At 39.5% G+C, this 21,112-nt stretch overlaps 2 protein-coding genes across 4 annotated transcripts in view; one reads left to right on the top strand and one right to left on the bottom strand.

The window, feature by feature from the left end:
• Window positions 1-14,500, bottom strand: maea (macrophage erythroblast attacher, E3 ubiquitin ligase). 2 transcript variants are annotated; one of them, XM_067599854.1, is made up of 9 exons: window positions 14,369-14,500; window positions 8,768-8,950; window positions 6,233-6,436; window positions 5,896-6,018; window positions 4,990-5,066; window positions 4,704-4,812; window positions 2,663-2,796; window positions 2,135-2,330; window positions 1-2,006 (listed from the first exon to the last, which is right to left on the bottom strand). In XM_067599854.1, the coding sequence occupies exons 1-9, from the start codon at window positions 14,435-14,437 to the stop codon at window positions 1,911-1,913; spliced, it is 1,191 nt and encodes a 396-aa protein (XP_067455955.1). In that variant the 5' UTR covers window positions 14,438-14,500; the 3' UTR covers window positions 1-1,910. The 2 variants fall into 2 exon arrangements, with proteins under 2 accessions (XP_067455955.1, XP_067455956.1); XM_067599855.1 differs by lacking the exon at window positions 14,369-14,500 and adding an exon at window positions 13,332-13,474.
• The window catches only part of LOC137189788 (C-terminal-binding protein 1), a 37,326-nt gene continuing 29,781 nt past the window's right edge, over window positions 13,568-21,112 (top strand). Inside the window, exons 1-4 of one of the 2 annotated variants that reach the window (XM_067599851.1) lie at window positions 13,568-13,668; window positions 15,692-15,779; window positions 16,124-16,157; window positions 17,157-17,353. In XM_067599851.1, coding sequence (XP_067455952.1) covers window positions 17,347-17,353 — 7 coding nt within the window. In that variant the 5' untranslated portion in view covers window positions 13,568-13,668; window positions 15,692-15,779; window positions 16,124-16,157; window positions 17,157-17,346. The remainder of the gene's footprint in view (window positions 13,669-15,691; window positions 15,780-16,123; window positions 16,158-17,156; window positions 17,354-21,112) is intronic. The other variant, XM_067599852.1, reaches the window with a different exon arrangement.

The following is a 21,112-nucleotide window of genomic DNA, read 5'->3' as shown; positions in this document are numbered from 1 at the left end:
TCAAAGTTCACTAAATCTTTATGAGGCATATTGCTCATGAAACAATCCCTTCATCTATTCTATCAACACAAACACACAGGACAGTCTGTGTCTTTACAGGTACACTTCCAAACTTATGAATGGACACAAATGAGGCAACTTGTGGTTTGTCAATAAACAACAGATGGAAGAAATGATTGACCACAAGACTGATCGTGTTGAACATAAAACTGCATTTCTGGATTGCCTTGTACGGTTGTTTAGGGTTGTATTTGTACAATTTGAGAGTTATTTGTGCCTTAGTTGACATTGAAGTCAAACTTTCTCCTCCGTTTATCTACATGAACATGAGAGTGAGTCAAGTTTTCAGGTGACTAAGTTTTTCCCTTTGAGTTTGCAAGAAAATGCAAGATGTTCTACCGCCAACGTAGCCAAGGGTTTAACCCTGCATCTCAATGCATTATGCAAATACAGGCTGTCGTATGTGAAACTACATGAAATGTTGAAGCAGTTAGTGTACTTTTATGCTACATAAACCTTGTAGTGTTGGTGCTGCAGGCAAACTTAAAATAAGCAGAATCTTCAGACTGAAAAGATCTGCACAATCCTTCTCTTTATTGTACCGTTCATCGTTGGAAAAATAGTTATGAAATTAAAAATATTTGGGCAATGTTGAATGAACTAAAATCACCCAGAGTTTCCTTTTTAAACAGAATAAATATCCAAAGTTGACTGAAATGAGCTAATTCTTTTAGCTGAACAAAAGGAGAGAAATTGATTGAAGGGAACCGAAAATGCCAACTTCACACACAACCAAGGAAGACAATTTGTTCATTGAGAAAAAGCATCATCAGAGATGGTTGTCATATTTGGATATTGCGTAAATCTCGCTATGGTGGTTAGTACATTGTAATTAATATTACCAAGTTCATGAGGAAAACTAAAAACTTCTTCGGAAATGAGAAGCTATACTGAACAACCAGGTATCCGCGGGTTGTATCAGGTTTACAACACCCAAGAAAAGACTTGTTCAGTTCACACAGCAGTCTTCTTATAACGTTCATCTTCATTGTCATTACTTGTCCCCCAAAACACCCGAATGTATACATGAGGTTGAACAATTCCTATCTAATATTTACATCTCAAAAGGAGCCTATTGCAGTCCAAATCAGGCTCCAGCTTCACAGTCAAGGGGGGGAAGAAATGCAAAATGGTAGGCAGTTTAAAGGAGACCTTTAACATTTACCCCCACCCCAACAACCCACCAAAACACACAGCTAGAAGACAAAGAATGTCAACAGCATGCATCACATAATGAGATGCTACCACATGACCTGGAAGCCATGTTCTGTTTTCGAAAAGGCCCAAATCTCATGTGTTAATGTGGTTAATAGAGCGATACTGAGTTAACACAGTCCTGCCACATTATTTTAGTAACAAAGGAACACCACTAGTGAAAGGAAAAAGTCAAAGTAACCTCAACAAGTTTTTTATTTGTTGTAGTAAAATCAAACATCTACCTAGAAGTTTTTCACCCCATCAGTCCTTTTTTTTTCTAGTCTATAATCTTCAGAGTGAAGGCCTGTAAGATAATGACAATGTCGATAGTCCATGTGCTTGAATGGATCAGATCAAACAACTTCTTGTTTTCTAGCCACATCTAAAACAGAGTCTGAAAAGAGAAGAGCCCAGTTTCTGTGTGATAAAAATGGGTGGAGTAAGGGAACTGGCGAACTAGAGCTGATTATGTATTGGAGGGGGGGGGGGGGGGGGGGGGGGGGGGGGGGTTGTAGGGCATGTGAGGTGTGTTTGTGCGGGGAGGAAGGGCACTGGATCACAGCTCCACAGGTGGCTCCCTTGAATAGGCCAGGTCAGCGCTGATGGACGACGGGCCATATTCGATCATGTTAACCCTCAGATCATCTGAGCGATCACATGATGTAGACCTTCTCAGCCTGAGAGAAGTTGAAGACTTCTTTGGTTCTGGGGCATACCACTTTGTCATCTTGGCGAATAGACAGAAGGGACTGGAAGAGATATAAAAAACAGGGTTGGACATGAGTGTTTCTGGCTTCCATTTCAACAGAAATAGCTTTAGCTCACAAATCACTGTTATCTTTGCTTAAAGTTTGTTTTTTTATTGTGGTGTACTCACATTGTAGCCGTACACATATCCATTAGGCAGCATCATTGGTGGATTGTTTTCATTCATGACCTCCCCAGAGATCTTACAGACTAGTCTGGAGTTGGCGCAGTGGGCCATGGGTAGCGGCTGGGCCAACTTGTTTAGGGATTTACTGCACACTGGGCAGTCTGGGTTCTTAGAGGTACCATCCTCCTTGTAGCACTGACTGGAAATGGCACGGAGGTTAAGGACAAAAATTTGTCTTTCAGTGAAGTAAAATGTCATTATGCGATGTTATTATGGGTCATAATTCAAAAGAATTGGTTTTCAAGTTTATTAGGCAGCATTTTCACTTTTATTAGACAGTAAAGAGCAGAGAAGTTATAAATATGTATGATAAAATCCCACATACTGTTTGTTTTAATCATTTTTGCTTCATTTACCTTGTAAATAAATGAAAAAAAACATCATGTTTGCATACTTTGTCAAAAGTTTAACTGAGTTAAAAGCATCAAGACAGAAGCAATTTATTATTGGCAACAGAGTTTGGTAGGATACGGTGTCTTGATGGCAGACAGACCAGCCTGTAAGGTGATAGTGAAGACAGAGTTGTTTCCCAGTTGGTGCAGTCTGTAGTTGTCATATCGGAACTGCTGGATCAGCATCTTCCAGCGAGCTGGATCCAAAAGATCCTGATGGAACAGAGAAAACAAGAGACAGAGGAGACAGTTTTACACTTACAGCCATCTTGAGACAGACACCAGGTGTAGTCACTTCTGTTTTCTGAGGATCCACCTACAGTAAGTACAGAGCAGTGCGTCATATGACTCTTCTCCAACATGCAGTATTATTTTCATTCCTTCACAGATTATTACCCAACATGTTTGACTACATTGCCTTCATCGAGGTGGTGTAAACTGCAACACGTACCAGCCCCGTCACATAGCGCTGAATCATTTGACTGTGTAGCACACATCAGATGTCGTCCCATATATAGTAATAATTGTACCGTAGCCAGAATGTTCTAATCCTGGGAGCAAATTTTGACACTCAAACACAGCCAGCGTATCATATGTTGTTCATTAACGGTTGTTTGAACGTTCTTCTGGAAACTGGCAACACCCTTATTAGTGTATTATTTCAGAGACCTCCAGAAAGTTGATATAACCTCATGCAACATCATGATAAAGACATGTAGACAACAGTGTTTTGCTAATACACATGGTGTACTGGAGAAGAGTTGGGCAACTTGTTTTTAATATGATTTTGTTAAACTCAAGTTCCAGGAAACTTGTATCAACAACCAGTGAGACCAGTCTAACCTGAATAATTCTAGAACAAAACCGGACAAGTCAACCCTTCAGTGCATAACGTACAAAAGCAAAAGTAGTTAATTACATACAAGGAGAATCATATTACTTGGCAAACAAAACTTTTTTCTAACCATGAGCCCCGACATGTGGAATACAATCTGCTCCACTGTCATCACTGGTCACACATTTATACCCATCACAAGCTGCACGATTAATCAACTTATAATCATTTCCACAATTAATTAAATGTGGTACCTGGGCTTTGTGTTTAAAATACCTGCTCTACTGCATCTGCCTATTCACATCACACCTGCTACCCAATCACAGGCGCTCGTTTATAGCAAATTGTGATTAATGTCTCTCTGCTTCCTCAGCTGAGTGTGTTTTCACTTCAAAGGCATTTTACAAATATAGCCTAAAACATTTTCTAAATGTTAAAGTTAAATCCTTTTTGTTTGGCTGTAGGGGTTTGTGGTCACATCATTTACACTTTCACACTGATCTCATGTAAAAGAAAAGTGAGGGCAGTTTTTTTTCTCCAAAAGACAAATACATAAATGATCATGATTTCAATAGTGAAATCATTTTAGCTATAAATGTGCAGTCTTACAAACATGTTGGCAGATCACAGAAATTCTCAGTTCTGCTTCTGTCACGCTGGCACAAAAAGCTGGAAAACATGTTGAGACACTACTTTGGCTTGGCCCATCTTGGTTACTTGCTTCAATAGCCAAATGCTTTTTTGAGATTAAGCATTGCTGCAACTCTTCCTCAGGGGACTTCTGATAGGAACTAATAATTAACAATAACAACAGCTACTGAAACAAGTCATCTAAGGACAAATCTGAAGTATCACATGAGGAAAGGGAGTTTTTTTTTTAAGATACAGACAGCGGAGGCCCTCTAGTGGCTGTTTGTAGCTATAGCACATCCTCTGCTAGATCTCTATTAAACTCCACACTTAAATAATTTCAGTGATGTATTCTTACTAAAGAAAAACAAGTTGATCACAGTGATTGTCTCTTTCATTTGTCCACAGTCTGCAATACCATGTTGTTCATCATGTTGAGCACAGAAGGAATAAGAGAAGTCTCTCTCAGCTCAGTCAGTTGTTTTGTCAATTCCGTGTATGATGTTTTGCGAGAATTACCGTCGAAATGGCAGAAACCCAAATGAGTATACCACAATGTTGCATGGTTGTATGTGTGTGAAAGTGGTCTGACCAACAACAACAAAAAAATTATATACATGTACATATTTACACTGGTCAAGAACACAAATGATACCTTGTATGGGGAGATGTGTGTATCTGATGGGAAGGCCAGCATGCCCATCACCTGTCGAACCTCATCCAACTGTCCACCTTCTGCTTGGCTGAAATGTTTCCTTGCATGTCTGACATAGACACGGAGACAGATAACCACAAGATCAGTGGGTTATATGCTGCAATCTGGAACTGATTTAATGTTTTATTGGCTCCAATAATAGTTAAAATGAGAAAAACATTAAGGGTTTAGGGTGAAACAGTGTGTGTGTGTGTGTGTGTGTGTGTTGTGGTTCTATGTGTCATACCTTACTGCATCCATTCGTTTGTTTTGTCTGATGAGCTCAATGAACTCCTGGATTCTCAGACTGAATTCAAGACAACTCTGCAAAAGAAACAAACAAAAGTTGTTATTCAGTTTAAACCACAGAGTTCCTATTTCACCCTTCATGAACCTGAAACAAAGCTGGCAGGAAACTGATCTTTTTGTATGACTGCTTCAGTGCTGGTGGATTAAAAAAAATGACTTTCCATGTGTTACAAACCAATTGGAAATAAAAAACAAACATCCTACCACTGTGGCTGATAGAGCTTAAAAAAGTACAAAAGTTTTACCTGCAGATAGCTGTTGTTTATTTCCCAATCGGTCTTGTGACCAAACCAACATTGATGTTTAATTTGAACATTTCAAAAATGTTCTCAACAGCAAGAAAAAAGAAATTCCCCTCAGTATTACTATCATACCAGTCTTTGAATACCCTCTTAAATATTCTGCCATTCACAGAGTACAAGGTTGACTCTCAAAGTCACAGCTAAGAGGGAAGATTATTATGCTTTGGTGGAGGTCTGCACTCCACTGAGTACTTTCTGGTTTAATAGGATAATCTTGGGGATTAACACTTTAACTTGCCGTCGCTGCCAGCAGGGCAAACCACCCAGGAGGAGTAATTAAATCTCAACAGGTCTGTGTCTGAGCACAAACAGCGATACATTACTGATTCTTGTTGAGAGCAGAAATATGTGACAGACTGATAAGCGTTTGTCCTTCTATACTGTTTCTGCTTCTTTACATGCTTGACTTTCAAAAGCTTGACTCAAACTATGAATTGTTTTGTTTTTTTGGTCATGGGCATGATTTAAGGAATTCTCACTCTTTTTAAACCTTTTCTTTTTTAATTTATGAGGCTAAAATTTGATTTTCGTATATTAACTACCTTCATCTTGCGGAGGCGGGACTTATTGTCGTGGCACCAGGCTAGGCAAGTGGCTGTCTCCTGCCTCTCCAGGGACTCCTCCACCTCTTTAGCTGTGAGGAACATCTCAATGTTCACCAGATCCTAAAAAAATACAAGAGTGTGGACATGTTAACAGGCAGGAAGGGCATCTCCTCATACTATCAATGGAGGGAAGAGCAAGAAGTGGTTGTTTCTTGGCTGTGTCATTCGGTTGGGTTGGATTTCTTTGTATGTGTGCATTTGTTTTCTATGAACTCCAAGAACTCCCAACACATCTGAATGACCACACAGAGCAATAAAACACATGCACAATTACCTCTATACCGCTCTGTCTGGCCAGTTTAACAGCTGTGTTGTAGTAGCCGCAGCGCAGCAGGTGCTCCACCATCATGCGGTCCATGCGTTTCTTCTTCCACAGGTTGACCGAGGCTGGCTGGTCGCTGCTGTGCTCTTTCAAGTGCTCGATACGACGCTTACACAGCTTGGCACTCTCGTCTTCTGCTTGGATGGACTCGGCAGCCTAAAGCAAACACACACACACACACACAATAAAGATGTTTATAAAATGTGCATCATGTAAATCAAAAATACAAATTATTATATTATAACCTTGTGTTAAAACACTTGGCATTCTTGGATTTCATAACAGAAAGAGCTCAAGTGTTCTTCTACATCAGAATTTATGGTCAGGAAATTACCTACAAAAGACTCAAATTATATGTAATAAAGCTGGTTTCATATTTGCTTTTTATAAACGTTTTGTAATACCGGCGATGACTGTAAACCGATAACTTGGCTGCCCTCTGAAGTTGGACTAAAATGAGCATTGTTGCGGTCAGGCCAGACTAAACAGCTGCTTCCTGTTCTGTGGATAAACTGTTACATGACGGAGGTAAACTGGGTGTCATAAGCGGGAAGACAAAGGATCACAAACATTCAAAAATGTGCTCCGATTGATACACGTTACATGTTTATCACAAATGTACGTAGCAGAAAGGAAACAGTATTAAACTTTTGGTATTTATTAGAAACATCCTGCAGTACAGAAATACATTCCTAGGTGTACTGTTCCATGCCACTTCCATATTAGATGAGATTTATCCCAAAAATAATTACATGGCAACATGACTTTGTTTATTCTTAAACAACCTCTTCTTGGTCAGTGTCTCCTTTTTAGGTCTTGAACTCAACTCATTCTCTCGCTGTCAGATTTCAATCTTGACTTTTGGACCACTTCACTCTACACCAGCTGGACCAGATTTGGCAGAAGAGAATAACATGTTTTGGGGGAGAAATGCCTCCCTGCCCCTCTAGCAAATCAGTGTAGTGTCTAGTGTGGTTTGGCCGTTAGCATGTTCATGCGGGTTTATACATAATAATAAAAACTGCTGGAAAATATGTTGGCACCATGGAAAAAAATACTGCACAAGTATGTTTTGATCACTTGTTTTCAGTAATTCTGTCAGCTTGATACAAGAAGCAGACAGGCAGCGTTTCACCACTGGAAAACAAAATCCTCAAGGCCACAATTATACCGTTATAAAGAAACCACAGCCACAATAAGGTGATTTTGTCAAAAGGGGTGAGTGATGTGGCTTTTAACAGTTTGCTCTAGCTTGTAGATGTGATACTGCTTGTGGTGTAAACAACACCAGGGCCAACACCAGTGCTTGCTTTATCTTACTACTAAAGCCTGGGTGAGTGCAGGGGTTTTCTACATGTATTTCATATTTCCTCTCAAGTGCAAATCTTTGCCTTGGTCAGACCCTCTCAATGGGTTTCCATGTACAATGGAGGTTTCTTGGGCCTTGTGCACACTAATGAGGATAGACTTAAAATTAGAAATAATATAATTAAAAGAAAAGTCTGTTTGATCTCCATCCACCCAGGGCCAGATTTCAAAAATGACCTCTAAAGTTGGTTTGTATGAAAACACTGGCCTAAAAGTGTAGCATCAAAGGAGAGAACAGAGCTTGAAAACACTGACAACATTTCTGCCAATAAACCATCCACAAACATAGCTGGCATAGTTGCAGCTGCCAGAAATGTTAAAGGACCAGTGTGGAGGATTTAGTGGCATCTAGCAGTGAGGTTGCAGATTGCAACCAACTGAATACCCCTCCCCCTCCTCTTCCAAGCTTGTAGGACAACCTACGGTGGCCACTAAACTCGCGAAAAACACGAGGGGCCTTCTCTAGAGTCAGTGTTTGGCTTGTCCATGCTGGGCTACTGTAGAAACATGGCAGTACAACATGGTGGGCTCCGTGGAAGAGGACCCGCTCGCTATGTAGATATAAAAGGCTCATTCTAAGGTAACAAGGTAACTTATTTTAAGGTGATTATACACTAATTAAAACATACTTATGAATATGATATTCCATTTCTGCCAAGTCTGTTCCACTAGATGCCACTAAATTTTACACACTGGGCCTTTAAGCCAACTTTCTGCTGCCTCTGACTATCTCTGTAATCACTATCTTACACAGGAGTGGTCCTCTGAAAACAGAAATGACGATGACAAAACTTCTATTGTGAAATGAGCAAAACTGAGTTTTACTTTTCTATCCAGCAACACTTCCTGACAGAAGGTGGTGGTAACGCACCATTTTCTTGTTTGCCAACCATAACTGAACTAAAAGAGAAAAGTGTTTTGTTTTACATTTCAGTGTGAATGTCAAACTTTGACAGAATAATTTGAAAATTTAGCTTCTGACATAAAATTTTCAAATTAATCCAAATAATCAGTGTAAAGATTGGATTATTGAAGACTGTCCAAACCTTACCTAGAGACAGGGTCTAGAAAGAGATACTAACTAATCACCTCATGTGTGTGTACATCTGTGTCCCTCACCTTCCTCTTCAGGGCGCTGAGTTTTTCCACCACTCCATCCAGCAGTGACACCACGGAGTCGACCACCGGGAAGCTGCTAAGCGTCTTCTCCAGCTCCGCAACCACCATCGTCACGTGACTCGTCTCCCTGTCGATGTTCTTCTGAGCTGCCCTGAAACGTTTGTTCAGAGTCTCGTAGGGCACCTGCAAAGAAAATACAATGGGATATTAACCAAGGTGCATCAGGCACTCAGGTTAATCAGTGGTAAAGAGCAAGCATGCAGCTAACTATTGCACAGGGTCTAAATTACACATACTACACATATAATCAAGTTTGAATTTGCATGTTTGTTAATACAGTTACTGCACATATAACCATGTTTAATTTCCACTATGTTTATGTCACACATTACAAAATCTTTCACCAGGAGGAATCCCCGATGACTCTGTCTGGTCTCCAAACTACCTTTTGTCACAAAAAAACACGCAAGAAGTGACACAGGAAATGATGCGATACCGTGCGCGTAAATAAATATTTATGCAATGAAAACGGAGGTAGCTTCCTGCTCTTATTGTCGTTTGATAAGGACGACAAGATTACATATCCTGAAAAGCTCGTCAGTGTCTCCCGTGTCTTGTGGTCTCATTGGCTGTAGCTCATTGCCAGTCATAACACTTCACTTTAGACTCCCTGACAGGTCCAGATATTTAGCCTGCTTGATATCTTTTGGGCGTCTGCGAGGCATTGGCGAGCTCTCGGTAAGCGTCTTCGAATAGTTCACACATAGCGACCGAGAGCCGATTTGCGAGCGCCGAGCAAACGTCAGTTTGCCTCTGATCTGGGGCTTTTGTCAGTCGAGCAATCTCCAAAAACTGTCGGCCAGTGGAAAATCAGGGTTAAAATCGTGCAGTGCAAACTTGGCATTAGTCTCTGAGAGAATAATTGTTTAGAGAGGATGAAGCTCAAGTGCAGATAAGAAATTGTGAGAACCTGTTTGGCCCACTGTTCCCAGCGGGTGTTAAATGTATCAAAGGCCTCTCAGCAGATGAACACAGAGGCAGAGGCTCCCCAGGAAAGAAACATGATAAATAAACAATGGGCTTGCTGTTGAATTTTACTTGGTTCTAGGATTGGCATGTTTGTAACTTTCTTGACAGCTGACATATATATATATATATATATATATATATATATATATATATATATATATATATATCTGCGACTCACTTTGCCTTTTCACTCTTTGTCTGACACAGACATTGAGTCCATATGCATCTGATGCGCTGAGCAATATTAAAGTGTGACAAAACTGTATGAGATTTTGTCTCGTTCCTTTTTGTCAGAGTAGAATTGCAAAATTACCATAACAGTCTCATCAAGAAAGTAGCTCAACGAATGAATGAGAAAATGATCTCTAGTTGCCTGAGAGTTCAAGTTCATATTCTGCAAAAGGTTTGTTTAGGTGCCTGAGTTGTAATAGACCTTGTAAACAAACAAACAAACATACAAAAAGCTGTCACACATAGACTGCATCAATAATCTTGTTAAAAGACCTAAACACAAACAAAAAGACACAAACTAGGAAAGAACAGTGTTGAGACTCTTCAACTTTTTCACCCGTGATTAATGTGTCTTTTCAATGTCATAAATAGTTGGAATGAGATTAAGATTAACACTGTGCTCCATGATGCCCTGTGAACTGTATTCTAGCCTAATTTCACGACATTTCTGCAGCCAGTTGAATCAAGCAACTACTCAGTAGATAAAAATTAAAACTTGAAGCAGGAACTGTTTCCTGGTGTTTTCCTTCTTCCTTGCTACTACAGTCTACAGATTATTCAATTCATTTAATCTGAAATAGTATGATAAATAGGTAATGTATGTAATTTTTAAGTTAATTTAGTACATCTCTAGATCCGTTCTGCACAGTATAAAAGTTAATATTCAACATGATCCTTTCAGTGACGATCTATTGCTTGTGATACTTCTAATATATCAACCTTTTCTCCATTCATCATCTTAAAACTGACTTTTAAATCTAAACACAGTTTTTGAGTCTTACAAGCTCCTCTTATCTTCCACCATTATCCTACATTATCCCAGTTTAAACAGGGCTGGTATATTCGGCTCTAGTGAAGTAGTAACAAATCCGGTAAAATGTAGTTGTTTCATTGACTATAAATTCAATGATTTATGCATAATCTTATCTGAATGACCTAAAAAGTATCTATCAACAAATGATTCAAAAACCTCCCCCAGACATCACCACAGAGACTAAACACTCCAGCTACAGTTTGTGTACTTAATGGTCCTCACAGAGAACTATGAATAATGTTTGTATTCAACATAATCTGAAAACATTTATCCATCGTCTTTATCTTAGATCAAACTAAACAACGCAGTGATTTTCCCCTCCTTGTGTTACAATATTACCAAGATGACTTTGCAGATACCTGTAAATGAGATTAATTTGTCTGTTGTGGTTCCTTCTGAGATATTGCGTGGCTTTAATCCATTGAGAGGAACTTATTTTAAGTTGGAGCCAAGTTAATTTCACAGATCACTAAGACTGAGGAGGAAAGTTATGCAAGTGTGCCACGAAACACAGAAGGAATCCAACTCGAATTTTTCAAACATAAAACCCAGAATGAGACTCTATGTCTCTGATATTTAATTGAACCACAAAGCAGTTTCGTATGCATTAGTAAATATTCATTAGTGTCCTGTCGGCAGGACACGGGGCACAAACACTGCACGAGAGGGACGATATGGAAAGGTCTTGCCGTTACGTATGAATACATCAGTCTCCAGTGTTTATTCCCCCTGATAGCTACATCAACATCAGAAGTTGACACTGACACATACGAATGGTCAGTGTTTGACCAGTCCAGCAAATATTGATTTTTAGTGACAGACTTGGCTGCAGATCAACACATTACTTGTGGGTCATGAAACGTAGTTTTCAGTAGCCAGACAGATGGTGATGATTACAACAAGATGTAAAGAAAGCCTAATTAATTTATTAAAACATGACTTGGGCAGTATAACGTTGTAGATCTTGAGAACATGGAGGTTATGTGAATGAGGAGAGATTTTGCTATACTCCTTCTACTGAAGCAGCTTTTCCTTTGATATGTCTGGCTGTATGAGGCCATGGCAGCGAATGTTTCAAATCCATCAGCAGGACTGTTTTATGATGATATTAGCCTAAACGGACAAGACTTTGCATCAATGTGATGAAATACCTTGATTTCCCCAAGTAATTAATTCACTGGATTAGCCAGAAACAGACGCTCAAACCTGGATATTTTATCTATTAACTGTTTCCAAAATGAAAATACTTTCTCACAATATACTGTATATAAATTGTCTTTTGCCTGAAGGAGATAGTTTTCACAGGAGATGCAGTCTGCAAATACATGGAGAGAAAGGAGTTTGACATGTAACAAAAGGTCCCAGTATAGGACCAGTATAGAACAGGGAACATTGTGGTTGTCTGGTATGCATCTTAAACCACTGAGCCAACAGTTTGTACTGTTATATAAAAATCACATATACAGTGACAGAAGATTTTATCTCTCATCCGACTAAAAAGTGAACAGAATAAGATAATAGAAATAATTCCCTTTTTTAAAATGTAACTTCTAAATCTTACACTGTATATGATATAACCATTTTTCATATGGAGATGATTTACTTGACAGTGGACACGTAACTGTGTCATAATGAGCACATGTCAGACAGCCATTTACTGACAACTGTGTATGAGACGCTGTCTTTCAAAATTTGATCATTTGATGGTAGATGGCTCAGTGTGAGAGACAGATGTTGGATAGATACAGGCCCGAACCACACAACCACCAAGTGTGCACATTACTCATTAATGATTATTCAAATAACAAGAAATATTACATGGCTCAAGTAATTTTAATAAGTCTGAATGATAATTCTGACTTACACTGTGTACAGATACATTATCTTACAATATGCAGCTTTAAAATATCATTTGACTCTAATGGGCCTGTATTTTCAGCATTCAGGTTGGTGGCTAATCAACCACAGGCCAGAATGGGATGTTAGTCACAAAGCCTTTACATCTGCACATGTAAATTAGTATATAGTCTTTTCATATCAGGGCTACCACCCCCTTTAACAATGCTTGAGGTTAACATTACACTGACTCTGAAGAAATGTCCAATAACGTCCTCAAGGACATAATCTCCAGCTCACACTGTATTTGTTAGCAATGCAGATTAGCAGCTTGTCCAGTGTCCATATCAGGCAACGTAATGACATAATTATTCCCCTCAATATAGCTCGAAATGTGATCAACACTGCTCCCACTCCCATTTGATGCCAATTAAAAACCATCACTCCTGTCTTAAAATGGTGCCCATCACGTACCATCATCCTTACACTGCAGCATCCAAAGCAAAGACAGACACAAACAGCGAGCCCCCTTTTTTCTCTTCACACAGAGGCTTTTTTTTTTTTTTTTTTTTTTTTTAAACACCGCAAGCCAACACTAAACGTCTCCTTGCATTCATCATGACACACAAAAGCTGCCAATACATTGCTACTCACAGCTGAGCTTTATAAGACGACGCTTTCTTTTGCTCTCTGAGGCGGCTTGAAGACACAGACAGGAAGCAGCCCGGACTTGTTTCGGCTCGTCTGTTTTTTAGCAGCGGTGTCGCAGTATGTGCAATGGAGGAACAGTGCGTGTGTGCGGCGGCAGGCTGTTATTTCTCTCGCTGGCCATTTTGAAGTGCAGAGAGGCAATGTGATGACACTGCGCTGCCTCGGAGGGCTGCTTCCCCCTGCCTGACAGCGGAGCAGCAGCACTGGCTTTCCCCCCACCCCCCCACACCGATTTCACCCCGATCTACCTACAATTTGCATGCTCGACGTTACGTGTCTGGTAGGATATTCATCTTTTGCGACGATCAAAATGTGCTAATACTTTTTCTTTCTTTTTTTTTTTTAAACCACAGAAAGCAAGCTAGCAGGCCGATCACGTCTGCATGTCTGTTTTTTTGTGACCTGGTTGTTAAAGGGATGAGCAACCATGTTGTTTCATGTCCTGTCAGTGTTCATGAGTATTACAAGCTTTTGTCATCGTTTAACTGGTGTCAAACGGTAAAAATTAGCGTGTCTGTTAAATTCATTCGTGTGTATAAATCAATAATTTCCTGACAAGCATGAAATAAATGCAACAACAGTTTGATATGTAACATTAACTGCCAAGATATAACAAACGAGAAATGAGCATCGTGTCAAAAAACACTTTAACTTAAGCTAGCAGCACTGAGGCCTTCAACCAGCTTAACGTCAATGATAACAATAAGAGCTCAAACAGGTGGTTAATTAACAGACACCAGCTAAAGCTATTTAACCAACTACACGTTTTTTTGCTGTTTTGCTTTGGAGAGACAAGGTAGTTAATGGACGCGAGCTACCTGGCTAAGCTAACCGTTAGCCTCCCTGTCATGCTCGCTGCTCTCGCTTCTGATGAACTAATATTTCCCATTTTACAAATAACACCAAACGCACCGCATGTTTCTTTAGCAACGGCAGACACATTAGAGGATCAATATATGCCGGTTGTTGTTGTTGTTTACCTTCAGGGTGGGATATTCTTGGACTTTGAGAGCCATGGACAGTTGGGATGCTGTCTCTTGCACCGCCATCTTGGTTTTGTGGGTTTTTCTCTTGTGGTTGTTTGTGTTTTTTTTTTCTTTCTATCAGTTCAGATTAAACCTCGGTGCTCATTACCGCCATCTGGTGACACGGTGCCAGCACTGACTCTGTGTTTGGGGCTTTATGGAAGATGATTTTCTTATCTAAATTGTCTTAAAAAGCTGAAAGTATTTTTTTTTTTATTGCTTTTTATCCCATGTAGTCTGGTAAGGGTGCAGGGCACACAACACAAAATTAACTGTCATGCAAATAATACAAACTCCATGTGAATCAAAAACTCAGTCAAGCCTGTACCCTCCTGCACCGTTTACCCTATACCCCTTGCAAAGAGAAAAAGCAAAAACAAAAATAGAAACAGAAGCAAATGAAAAAAAAGCATAGACTGTAACTGCCAAACTTACACTTTAATCTATTCGTACACACATATTTAAATATACTGTACATAGCGTATGTCTACTGCTGCAGACTATATAGGATCAACAGTCCAATCACCCAGATAGAAAAACAGCATATTAAACAAACTGTACCCTCCTCCCCTCCTTTGGCCTCCAAATCTGTTTACCCAAAAAAGATTAAAGGAGCAGTTTGAGCTCATGAGCGGCCTTCATCAATGCTTGCATAGATTCTATTTTAGCTCCTTGTGACCAAGCACAAGAAGATTCAAATGATAATACTTTGTAAAATGAGTTTCCATTGAAATATGCTAAGTTTGTTGGGAGGTTTTAATCTCATAACCAGGATTTTTTTTTGTTGCTGTTAATCCTGCAAACAAAACTCTTCTCTTTTGTACAGGTAGGGTTAGGGTTGAATTCTAAGTACTCGTTGATTTAAGGTGAGATGCAGCATCTTGTTCACATACAGTCAAAAACAATCTAACCACAAGATCCATTTATAGCTGTTCTTCATCTCTCAATCACATCACATGCTCTTCATGAGCAGATGGAGTTTTCCCAGTTGTTAAGGAACTGTAAATGTATAAATGAAAATCCAGCTGCTCGCTGCTCCTTAAACAGTTTTTCTTAACCTTTCACCTACTGTGTGAATTTAAGACTTATGTACCCTTGTCACTACTATGAATCTTATTACATTGCCTACAGCTCTAACCACCATTTCTTTGTATCCATTTAGTTGAGTTTCAAGATTCAAGATCCTTTTATTGTCATTCAGCAAAACATCAGTGATGCAAAACATGTATATAAAGTTATTATTTTATAACTGCTTTTTTCTTTTCCTTATGATGTTAGATGTTCAAATTCCCATTTTTCCTGATCACTTCAAGGACTTCTCATCCCTGCCATACACTCAGCCTTCTTTCACTGCTATTATAACTTGGTACTTTCATAATTTAGTTGTTTTTTAAGATTTATACTTTAAAAAATATTTATAGTATTTATTATTATTATTATTATCTGGTATTTTCAGTATTTTACTCCCATACTTTTTATATATTGCATATTTATTGTACCAGGACTGAGTAATGTGAATTTCCTTCATTTACATGTAAAATATGCTAGAATGACAACAATCTGAGAGATATTTGGCAATTCTACCTGCCATTTCATGTCCATTAACAATGTGGCTCAGAGTGAGAGCATCAAAATTTACTATAAAATGTTTCTGTAATTAAATCAAGGCTTGATAAACATCAGTCAGCTTTGTGCTCTTGTATTCCTCAGGGTTGCTGTATTTGATCATCTACTTGAAGCAGAGGTGAGTCGATGCCTTATCTATCACTCATTACATTTACATTGTTAACTGTAATCTAACAAGATCAGATTCCTGATATTCAAATACAAAACATCTGATAGATGTGAAACTACAGCGTTTTGGCTACCAGTTACAGACAGAACAGATGACAGCGGTGTGTAGTGTAATGTTGAAACTAATAGCTGAATTTATTGATCAACACAAAATGAATAAGCAACCATTTTTGATAATCAGTAGATTCAAGTCATTATCAAGCAAAAATGACAAAAATCCAGTTTCAAGCTTCTCAAATGTGAGGATTTGCTGTTTTTCTCTGTTTTGTATAATTATAAAGTGAATATTTTTGGAGGTTTGGACTGTTGGTCAAAACAATCAATCTGAAGATGTCACATTAAGTTCTGGGAAACTGTGATCAAAACCTCATCAAGATTATTTTCTGACATTTTATATTCAACAATTAATCAGAAAAAATAATCAGATTAATAATCAATAATGAAAATAATCATTTTTTCAACCTTGGTATTGTGCACATGGTAAATATAATGCAAACCACAAGACACTATAGTCAATAAAACCTCATATTGCCTGGCAAGGGCTGCATTTTTAAACAAGATATCAAGAAAGAGGACATGAAGACCATCATTAAAAGCAATAAAACTTATTAGATATTTGAGAGATGTAAGAAAAAAATATAAAAATCTGAGTGGGAAAAAGCCTGAAGTTAGTGGGGATGAAGAAGAAGAAGATTGTCCATTTGGAACCTAATCTTGAGTTTAGTTCAAGTGCACCCATGTGTGTTTAATAGTGTGTAAAACACAATATTTTATCCCAATAATACTGAAATGTGATCATTAAAAAAAACAGGTCAACCCCTAAGAAGTGAAGGCATCATTACATAGAAAATAGGGCACATACTGTATAATTTCTAGTCTTTTTAGATCTTCAAAATACAGGTTACAATCCGCGTTTACACCCCTTCCATATCTTCTTTTCCTGTGTTAGTGAGAGCACCCTCCCCCCAGCTGGAGTGAACATATTGCCATTGGCTGCTGTCCAGTGCCAGGCCGTGCTGATTGGCTGGCACAAACTGTAGTCGCTTACAATTGGCACATTATCTGCTGCATGCCCCACCCCCACACCCCCACCCAGCCTTGGAACAAAGTGGAACAGTGGACACGCAGAGAGGAAGGTGATGCAAGGTTTGTGATGTATTTTAGGCCCCGTATTGAGTGCTTCCTGTGTGTAATTTGTGTGTAGCGTGTGTGTGTGTGTGTGTGTGTGAACGTGTTGGTTTATGTGATTCTAGCTGCCGGCCGTTCAGCCTGGCTCTGTACTGTGTTAGGAGATATCTCTGTGCCAAGCCAAATAGGGGGGAAAATGTCTCTGTATTTGCGTGTAATTATGGAGGCTTGCTTATATGCGTCTGTATGAATATATAAATATGTGAGTGTTTATTTTTGTTTTTTTTGTGTGTACAGTATGTGTGACCGGAGGATTATTGTTTATTGATGATGAAGGAATCAGCTGTGAATTGGTATCTTTTAAACTCTGAATGAATTTTGCCCTGAGTGGTTGTTGAATGTTGGTGCAATAGAAAGAAGCTGTTGGTCTTTATTTCTAACGGACTGACACCAAAACCTGAGGACTCGTTTATAAAAAGGTCTCACCATCACATGAATGAAAATTTACTCTGATGTGAAAAATGACCATATCTTGCAGATTTTAGACCTTCAGTTTCTTGGTGTTTATATATAGTATACTAAGGTAATACAGGCTTTAAGGTAGCATCTGAGGCATCAGAATAAGCTGTTATATGTGTGAAGAAATAATAACATAACCCACTGTTAACCCCTCAAATGTTTATTAACGTTTCAGAGTTAATGTTCACAATTACTCCAAAACTTTCCATGTTCTGTGACAGAAATATGCTGTTAAAGGACAGGTTCACAATTTTTCAAGTGTGTTCAACAGTCAGGTGCCCGTATAAGCACTGAAAGAGGTTTTCCTCTCGCTGTAATCGTTCCTCCTGTTCATACTGGCTATTAAAAGATCCCCTTTATATGTGCTTTCAAGTTTTCTCATTTAAAAGATTATCTGAAGCTTATATAAGGCTTCAGCAGTCTGAGTTAGTCATATCAAGTGGATATCTGCCACATTTACAGTCTTTTTAGCATAAAATTCCCTCTTTGTGTTTCCTCAGATAGCGTTTCCCTGTTGAGCTGCGGTGGAAGTATAGTAACATAAAGAGGGACTTTGGCACTAAAAAGACTAACATTGAAAGATATCTACTTGATTTGACTAAGTGGACAGCTGAAGTTTCATATTAACTTCAAATAAACTTTTTAAATTACATTTTTGCACAGAAGCAGGATTGTGGATTTTGTCCCCTATCATCACTTACAGTGTGTGTGTTATGAGTACAGTTATGAAGGGATCCTCTGATGGTCAGTATGAACAGGAAGAATCATTATGATAAGAAAAACATGTTTCAATTTGGTCACCTGACTGTTGTTTTAATACGTACTTGAAAAATTGTGAACCCATCCTTTAAAATGACATTCATACATCACAGGTTTCTAAGATACAGTGATCACTCTTTAAGCATCCTTATGCTACTTTTTTAACAACTGCATACATACACACATAAGTATACGATGGGAAACGATGTGATTACGCTGTAAAAAAGTCAAGAGCATGTCACATCAATGAGACCCCTATATTACCAGCGATATTGGATTTTTAAGTGCTTTTAAATGGATTTTCCTCTGCTGGCCATGATCTTCTCAGCTTGACCAAAGATTTAAACTGCCATAAAGCAGTTTCTCTAATCTGGAGACCTCGTACAGTTACAGTTACAATTTATTGAGGACTTTCAGCTGTCAGTTAATTCTCAACATCCAACTCTCTGTGATATTAATGATTCCTTTCCTACAAATCTCATCCTCCACCCCCTTTTCTCCCTAATCTGCTCTTTCCTTTTTTACCGCTCACCTCTTCCTATCCCCCTTTTCTTTTCATCCTGCTTCCCTTCACTTTTCCTTTCAAACAACCTTCATCTCTCCTGCCTGTTCTTCTACTTCCTTTCATTCTCCTCCTCTGCCCTCCCTCTTCCTCCCCCTCCTCCCCCCCTCCTCCTCCTCTACACATAGCATCTATGGGTTAGATGCTTCATGCCTGCGGTACCCGTCTGCTCCTGTAGTAGATCAGATTGCCGGTTTCTCCAGTATCTGCACTCTCCTCTGTAGTGGCATTCACACTACTCTGCAGCTCACTGTCAGTATCCATAAATCAAATTTGCTGTGTGTGTGTTTGTGTGTCCCCGCATCCATCTGCACGTTTGCAGCTTGTGTGATGGATATTGTGTTGTAGCAAGGCCACATATTTAGAGAAATAATGTAAGAGTGCATCCATGTGTCTCATTAATCTCTTTTTTTCTGTTTGTACATGTGCACACTTGGTTGCAGTTGCATTTTTTTTTTGCTTCTTGTGTATCTGCGTTTGAACCTGTACCACAGTATGTTAGTATACTTGTTTTGCACGCAACTGCTGGTGTGAGTGTGGATACATTTGTCTGTGCATGAGCTTGTATAAATAAATGTGTGTGTCTGTGTGTGTGTTAGTGATAGCTCAATGTCTGGCTGGCTGTCAGTCTTGATAAGGCCAGCGGTTGGGAGGCGTTAGTCGGGGCTGCCGCTCGCCCGGCCTCCGCTTGGTGGATCTGCTGAGAAGGAGCTGAACCATTAGACACGCTGCAGTGACTACAGAGAGAGGGAGAAGGGGTGGGAGGTGGGTGTGTGTGTGTGTGTGTGGGGGGGGGGTGGGGGGGGGGGGTGGGATGTATGGTGAGAAATCCAGAGATGGAAAATAGAGTGAAAGAGATGTGGGAATGAGGAGTGGGAGGGGAGGGGGGGGGGGGGTGATGAAGTGCGAATGAGATTGAGAGAGAAATTGTGAGGGATAGAAGACAGAAAGCAAGAGCAGGAGGTAAAGAGACAGAGAAGGAAGAGGGGAGGGGAAAGGCAGACAGAGGGGAGGTGGATAGAGGGTGAGGAGCTGAGAGGTAGAGGGGATGGAGGAGGAGAGAAACTGAAGAGGAGGAAAACAGTGGGTGTGGAGTGATAAAGAGAGGAAAGGGCGTAACTGTTGATGCCCACCCTACACAATATACTGTATGTGTGAATATCACTGCTTGGTTTGCACACATGAAAACTTCTTTCTATCTATCCTCTCTCATCTCTTTCCTCCCCTCACTCTTCTTTTCCCTCATGAGAAGCATTAAATATTCTACCAATCATTACTTGTTCTTTCCTTCTAAGGAGCATTTGTTCTTTCTTCCCTGTGTACTGTAGCAAGGGGAGTTCAGATAATCTTCTCCCTGCACTGTTTTCTCCCCTCTCCATCCTAATTTAGAAGCACAGAATATGTTTCATGTTTCTTCTACCTCCCGGGGAACGTTTGTGTCTAGCGTGTAAGAGTTGGTCCGAGTGAAGTTGCCGTCGGCCTTGTCAACATCACAAATGTGTCTGTAGCTTCTCACGTTTGTTGACTCCAGGTTGTCAGTTTGAATTTGGTGTAAGAGGCAAAGCTGGACCTGCCTACCTTATCCATTCCTTGTCATACAGAAATGTGTTGCAGCCTTTAATGCTTGAATGCATGGACTTTATAGCAATATCATCTATGTGTGATGATGGCGGAAGTCATAGAAATGTTTCCAATTAACAAAGTAATCATTTTAGCGATTTAATTAGCATAATTGGTTGAGTTTAATATATCACAGCGGTTATGGCGAGACCTTTGGCAGCTCAAGTGCGTCTGGGTTTTAGAGTTAGTGCACCTGATTCCAATATTGAGTGGCTGATATAGATGGGTGACAAATTAAAGGAAAAACTGGTCCAGGTCTGAATGCTTGACCCCTACAGTTAGGGGATCTCTGTTATGTTGTGGGGGGCATTTTTCTG

This window comes from Thunnus thynnus, chromosome 9, assembly GCF_963924715.1.
Source record: "Thunnus thynnus chromosome 9, fThuThy2.1, whole genome shotgun sequence".
In the NCBI taxonomy this organism is placed as follows: Eukaryota; Metazoa; Chordata; class Actinopteri; order Scombriformes; family Scombridae; genus Thunnus; species Thunnus thynnus.
Note: the sequence above shows the minus strand (reverse complement) of the source record. Positions and strands in the feature narration are given on the sequence as shown.

Bases quoted from the DNA above. Each gene is read 5' to 3' on its own strand.
- maea (XM_067599854.1), bottom strand. From the start codon at position 14,437: ATGGCGGTGCAAGAGACAGCATCCCAACTGTCCATGGCTCTCAAAGTC. The intron at 6,437-8,767 runs GTGAGGGACACA...TGTTTGCTTTAG, and splicing joins TCAGCGCCCTGAAGAGGAAG to GCTGCCGAGTCCATCCAAGC. The intron at 6,019-6,232 runs GTAATTGTGCAT...GTATTTTTTTAG, and splicing joins CCAGACAGAGCGGTATAGAG to GATCTGGTGAACATTGAGAT.